Source organism: Etheostoma spectabile, chromosome 9 (genome assembly GCF_008692095.1).
Source record: "Etheostoma spectabile isolate EspeVRDwgs_2016 chromosome 9, UIUC_Espe_1.0, whole genome shotgun sequence".
Taxonomy (NCBI): domain Eukaryota; kingdom Metazoa; phylum Chordata; class Actinopteri; order Perciformes; family Percidae; genus Etheostoma; species Etheostoma spectabile.
Genome location: NC_045741.1, coordinates 8,375,278 through 8,381,951, shown reverse-complemented (window position 1 = coordinate 8,381,951; position 6,674 = coordinate 8,375,278). Strand labels below are relative to the sequence as shown.

Genomic DNA, 6,674 nt, shown 5'->3' with positions numbered 1-6,674 from the left:
CCCTAAAACGCCTCATAAACTTATGGTTAAGATTTCTTGTTTCACGTTTCACCAATTAATTATATCTCTAAACAGTGATACGCTAAAGTTCTATCCGATTGTTTAATTCATGATTAGAAACTCCCCCCAGTTCCCACGACATTGGACTATTCCATTATCCTACTGCGCATCTGCGCGTGTGTTTGTAAACAAACGGCTCAGCATGTTTCAAAGCTGTACGCCACAGACGCTTGAAAAATGAAGCGAAGCTACCGAAGTGGTTCTGAAAAAACGAAGAAGCGGGAAGAAAGCAGAAAGTTTTTAGCAGAACTTCCAAAGCTAACAACCTTTTTTCAATACGGCTACTGACAACACTAACATTAACTTTAATAAAGAGTAGCATGAAGTCGGTGCTTGCGCTAGCAATGCTAACACTGATGAAGAGGAGCTACCCATCGCAGCAGCTAGCCCCGTGAGTAGCGGTCACCCTAATCAATGTGTTATGATGAAGATGATCCAGCACTCTGGCCAATCAGCTGTCGGACAGACAGGCTCCTGTACAATGAAAAAAAAGGACTGAAAAGGGTGAGAACAAGGGTTGTGCAGGGCCCCATGCCTGTGTTTGCCTTAGGCCTCAAAATGACTAAATCCGCCTCCGTGTACTACACTATGACTTTTTTGACATACTATACTATGACTTAAATCAATATACTGTAGGAGGACTTTTTAGCTATACTCTACATTTTCATCACTTTCACAACATACTATACTATGACTTTTTTTATCACTTTTTTCAACATACTATACTACAACAATTTTTGATATTCTATACTATGACTTTTAGTGACTTTTTTCGACATACTATACTATGACTTTTTTTAAACATACCTGACTTTTTAGACTTTTTTCAACATACTACTCTACAACAATTTTTGATATTGCTACCTATGACTTTTTATCACTTTTTCGACAACTATACTATGACTTTTTTATCACTTTTTCGACATACTATACTATTACTGTTTTATCACTTTTTTCGACATATTATAAATTACTTTTTGTCACTTTTTCAACATACCATACTATGACTTTTTATGACGTTTTTCGACATACTATACCACTACATTTTAGTTTTTTTCCATATACTATACTATGACTTTTTTTTTATATGCTATACTTCACTTTTTTCAACATACTATACCACAACAATTTTAACGCTTTTTTCAACAGACTATACTATGACTATTTTGACATACCATAATAGACTTTTTTATCATATTTAACTCTTACTTGACATTTTTCGAAATCTATACTACTACTACTTTTTTATCACTTTTTTCAATATAGTATAAATTTCTTTTTTATGACATTTTTTGACATAAAAAAACATTTTATTGCTTTTTTCGACATACTATACAATTACTTTTTTAATACATTTTTCGACATACTATACTATGATTTTTTTAGGTATACTACACTTCAGACTTTTTTGTCATTTTTTCGACATACTATATTATGACTTTTTAATACTTTTTTTGAGATAGTATACTACTTTTTATTACTTTTTTCGACTACTCTTCTATGACTTTTTAATCTTTTTTTTTTACGCGATACTATACTATGACTATTTTAGATATATTATACAGATACTTTTTTTACATACTATACCACAACATTTTTATTGTTTGTTTTTTTAACATACTACACTACGACAAATTTTGATATTCTATGCTATGACATTTTATGACTTTTTCTCACTTTTTTTGACGTCCTATACTACGACTTATTACATTTTTTGACGTACTACACTATGACTTTTTTGACATACTATACTATGACTTAAATCAATATACTGTAGTATGACTTTTTCGCTATACTCTACATTTTCATCACTTTCACGACACACTATACTATGACTTTTTTATCACTTTTTTTGACACACTATACTACAACAATTTTTACGCTTTTTTCAACATACTATACTACAACAATTTTTGATATTCTACACTATGACTTTTTAGTGACTTTTTTCGACATACTATACTATGACTTTTTATGACATTTTTCGACATATTATACCACAACATTCTAGTTTTTTTCCACATACTATACTATGACTTTTTTTAGATATACCATACCTCACTTTTTTCAACATACTATACTATGACTTATCACTTTTTTTGAGATACTATATTATTACTTTTTATTACTTTTTTCGACAAACTATACTATGACTTTTTTTGACATACTATACTATGACCTAAATCATTATACTGTAGTATGACTTTTTTGCTTTACTCTACATTTTCATCACTTTTTTCGACAAACTATACTATGACTTTTTTTGACATACTATACCACAACATTTTTGTTTTTTTCAACATACTATACTATGACTTTCTCTTTTCTCAACATACCTGACTTTTCATCACTTTCTCAACATACTATACTGTGACTTTTTTCGACATACTATAAATTACTTTTTTCAACATATTATACCACATCATTTTTGTTTTTTTCAACATACTATACTATGACTTTTTATTACTTTTTTCGACTACGATATTATGACTATTATATATATATATTTTTAAGATTATTTTTTTGTTTGACTGGATTCAAACCAGGGCCGCTGCAGGACTCAGCCAGTCATTTTTACAACAATTTTCAATAGTCTATATTTTTTTCGACATACTATGACTTTTGACATACTACACCACAACATTATCATTTTTTTCCACATATTTTATTAAGACAATTTTTGATAGTCTATACTATGACTTTTTTTTAATCAATTTTTTGACATACTGTAGTTTGACTATTTTAGATATATTATACAGTTACTTTTTTGACACATACCACATTTGTATTGCTTTTTTTCAACATAACATACTACAACAAACTTTTTTAAACATACTATAAATGGTCCAGTTTTCCTTGCTTATTGTTGGAACTATTGTTTTCCATTTATTGTACAGTCCATTATTGGAAACCCTTAATTTTTGCATAACCTGTACAATATCTTCAAGGATAAATGAAAATGTACCAAATGTATATCATCAGGATCTTTTAATTGGAGGTCTAAAGTAATTTAACAAAGAAAATTGTTTTTCAACTTGTATATTGTAATTTCAAAGAAGAAACATGTGCAGCAATAATGGCAATCCTCTTTAATATTTGGTTGCACGCCCTTGGCAGTGATGACTCCGTACGTTTCTTGTAGCCATCTTTAAGCTCCTTGCAATTCTCAGATGGTATTTTTTTATTTTTAACCACATCTCCTTTGCAATTTGTTCAAGCTCTTAAACATTTTAAACAACCCAAACTATCTGCGTGCCCCACACAAGGTAAGTATTTGTCATTTGACAAGAAAATAGGACAATAACACAAACGACAACTGAAGCGCAGGACTTTGTTTTTATTATTATTATTAACCATTGACAATCAGAGAAACAAGGCATGATGAAAGGAAGAGACACAATGGAATTAGATTTTGTTGAAAGCTGCAACGTCAACACTCTGGATCTGAAAAAAAAAAGAAAACTCAAATTAGTTTACAGGCTGGGATATTCTCTGATTTCTCTTACAAACTGTTGAGTTGGTGCATGCGTTTGATTCAGCCTCATTTTGACCACATGATGGCAGCAATGTGCTGACAGTGCCTGAAAATCTACTTCACTGACATGTTCAATTGCCAGTTTATTATGAAGCCAGGCCACTAACTTTAAACTGCAATCTGTTTTTCAATGACAATCTTCATATTTTTATTAATGTCACTCACTTTTAGTAATAGTGTTTTAAGTTTCAACTCTGTTACCGTTTGTGTGGAGGGGAGAATATGATTACTATCTAACTTTCAGACTAAGAACATCACTAACATCACTCTTCATGGATCAGCCTGGCATGACAACACACCAAGCATACGGCAGCATCAGCAGCATCATGTCAGTTGAAATTTAACTTTAACCAGCAAGCCATGTGAAAAAGACAAAGGCAGAGAGAAGATGACTTAACCTAACTGCTGTTTATTACGAGCTAAAAATACTGCAGACCAACAGTGTTGCAATACATCCTACCTTCATGAAGGTTATAATGTTCAGGTTTTATTGTAGAGGTGTTGATTAAACATTATGGTCATTTTGGAGGTTGGAGTTTGTGGTGCTGTTGCATTGTAACTAAGTGTGTGCTGCAAAGTACTTACAAAGTCCTCAAACTTGGTGATCTCTTCCTCTAACATGTCTGTTCCCACCTTGTCGTCCTCCACAACACATGCGATCTGGAGCTTTTTGATGCCGTAACCGACAGGAACCAGTTTTGATGTGCCCCATAAGAGGCCGTCCGCCTGCACAGAGCGCACACACTCCTCCAGCTTCACCATGTCAGTTTCATCGTCCCACTAAAATAGGCAGGAGGGTGGAAAGTGGTTTAATCAGTAACAAACCTAAAATACTTATTGTGTAGATGGACATTCTTGGCCAATAAAGCAGATTCTGAAATGTATTCTGTCTGGTTTGTATCTATAGTTTTAGGCTCCAGTAGGAGACATTGACTTTCGGGTAAATCTGGTCAGAACGCAGACTTACGGGTTTGACATCCAATAAGATGGAAGACTTGGCGATGATGCCGGGCTTCTTGGCCTTCTTCTCTGCATACTCCTTCAACCTCTGCTCTTTGAGTTTCTCTGCCTCTTCGTCATCATCACTACCAAACAGGTCAATATCATCATCGTCGTCTTCCTCCTCATCTTTAACCGGGGCGCTGGTCTTCTGCTGGACAGTAGTGCCCTGAACAGAGTAAAAAATAATCACATGCCTACAGAGGGGTATATGGTGACGTACTGGAAGTAAAATAAAACACAAACACAAGATGAATGATTTGGTAAAAGCAATCTGTACTAACTCACATTTGTGTAGGGTACTGACGGAGTGGTAACAGGGGTCCCAGCTGCGGGAGACTTCTCCAGAACGGATACTCGACATTCCAGTTTGGAAAGTGCAGCCCTCAGGTCATCCACCACTAAAGACACAGGAGTCAATGAGTCTTACATGAAAGTATGTTGAAAATATTCATAGTATGTCAAAGTCATTTTTGTATTTTGAAGTAATGGTATAGCGAGTTCGAAAAGTCATAGTATAGTATTTAGAAAAGAAAGGTCTGAAAAGTCATAGTATGTCAAAAAGTAAAAATCTGTGTTTATCTAGAAAAATAAAAGTCATGGTACAGAATATAATTTATTATATACATAATATAGTATCTCAAAATAAAGTCAGTGAATAAAAAAATCATAAAAATTCATAGTGCAATATATAAAAAAAGTTTTAAATAAGTTGTATAGTATGTCATAAAAAGTCACAGTATAGTAGGTCCTAATTATTTAATTTCAAATAGTCATATTATAGTTGGTTGAAAGGTCAGTGTAGTATTTCAAAGTCATGGTATAGTAAGTTAAAAAAAAGTCACAGTATAGTATGTAGAAAATATGTCAAAACATAGTATGGGAGAAGAAAAAAAAAAAAAAATGCCATGAAAATTCATAGTATGTAGAGAAAAAAAATCTAAAAAATTGTAATGTAGAAAAAAATCATGGTATAGAATGTTGATAAAAAATTATAAAATGTCATACGTCATAGAATAGTATGTTAAAAAAAGTCAAAGTAACAAAGTATAGTATTTTGAAAAAAAAAAATCATTAAGTCAGTGTAGTATTTTGAAAAGTCAAGAATTGAAAGTTGAAAAAAGTCATAGTATGGTAGGTCAAAAAAAATAAATCAAAAGCCATAGTACAGTACAAGAAGTTAAAGTAAAGTCGTAACATAGTGTGTCATAAAAAAGCCGTAGCATAGTAAGTCATAAAAAGTGTTAAAATTCATAATACACCTTTCTCATAAGAAAACCAAGCAGTACATTATAAGTAACCAAACAAAGCCACCTTTGTGTAAGCTGTGATTCTCCAGCTCCAGGCTCTGGATGCGACAGATGATTTCTCCTTGATCCGCTGCACTGCTGCTGCTCTGCACAGTAAAGACACAATAAGAGAAAATAAATGATAGTTTGGAGAGAGCAACATCTAATGGTCGAATCATACTAGTCCTTTCATCACACCCAGGACTATTAAGCAGACCCCATATGTGAACAGGCAACACACAGCAAGCGTCGACCTCAGCAGAGACACAGGAGCTGTAGATGGAGCCTGACAGAAATCTAAGTGGTAGGTTGCTCCAACACTCCACACAAATAATATCTAAAAGCTGACTAAAGGTCTAAATAACTCAAACTCGAGCATGGACGTCAGTGAGGTCCACTGAGAGAGCAGCAAAGCAGCTTACAGGGACACACAAGACTTGGCGGCACTTACAAGCTGGGACTGTTGGCTCACGGAAGGTTGACCAGACCCTCTGTTACACAGTGTTGTCTTCAGCTGGGGGAAGGAGGGGATTTAAAGCATGAAAAAGGGAAGGAAGGAGGAACACGACTGAATGAAGTACATGCTTATGGAGTGCTACCAAGGAAAGTGAAACAGAAAGCAAACAAGCCGAGGAAAAGCCGTAGAACTGGGAACTTATGGAAGATATCACCCACGTCTCTGTAGAGTAAGGGTTGTGTGGCTTCAGCGGACCACCAAGCTTCTATATATTATTCAAATAAACAAGCTAAAATATGTAAAACAAGTCATAAGTATGTTCAAGTTACATGTC

General features: G+C 33.9%; 1 protein-coding gene and 1 long non-coding RNA gene across 9 annotated transcripts in view; one reads left to right on the top strand and one right to left on the bottom strand.

Annotated features, from left to right (window-relative positions):
- Positions 1 to 3,545, top strand: part of LOC116695579 (uncharacterized) — a 16,040-nt gene extending 12,495 nt beyond the window's left edge. The window contains exon 3 of the long non-coding RNA XR_004333500.1: positions 3,533 to 3,545. This is a non-coding gene — a long non-coding RNA (uncharacterized LOC116695579). The remainder of the gene's footprint in view (positions 1 to 3,532) is intronic.
- Positions 3,365 to 6,674, bottom strand: part of eef1db (eukaryotic translation elongation factor 1 delta b (guanine nucleotide exchange protein)) — a 12,195-nt gene continuing 8,885 nt past the window's right edge. For 3 of the 8 annotated variants that reach the window (XM_032525911.1, XM_032525913.1, XM_032525914.1), the window contains 6 exons: positions 6,335 to 6,397; positions 5,909 to 5,990; positions 4,883 to 4,995; positions 4,563 to 4,763; positions 4,181 to 4,375; positions 3,366 to 3,504 (listed from right to left, as the gene is read on the bottom strand). In XM_032525911.1, the coding sequence (XP_032381802.1) occupies positions 3,466 to 3,504; positions 4,181 to 4,375; positions 4,563 to 4,763; positions 4,883 to 4,995; positions 5,909 to 5,990; positions 6,335 to 6,397 (693 nt within the window). In that variant the 3' untranslated portion in view covers positions 3,366 to 3,465. Of the gene's footprint in view, positions 3,505 to 4,180; positions 4,376 to 4,562; positions 4,764 to 4,882; positions 4,996 to 5,908; positions 5,991 to 6,334; positions 6,398 to 6,674 lie in introns of all 8 variants that reach the window. The other 5 variants (XM_032525909.1, XM_032525908.1, XM_032525915.1 and 2 more) reach the window with 3 other exon arrangements.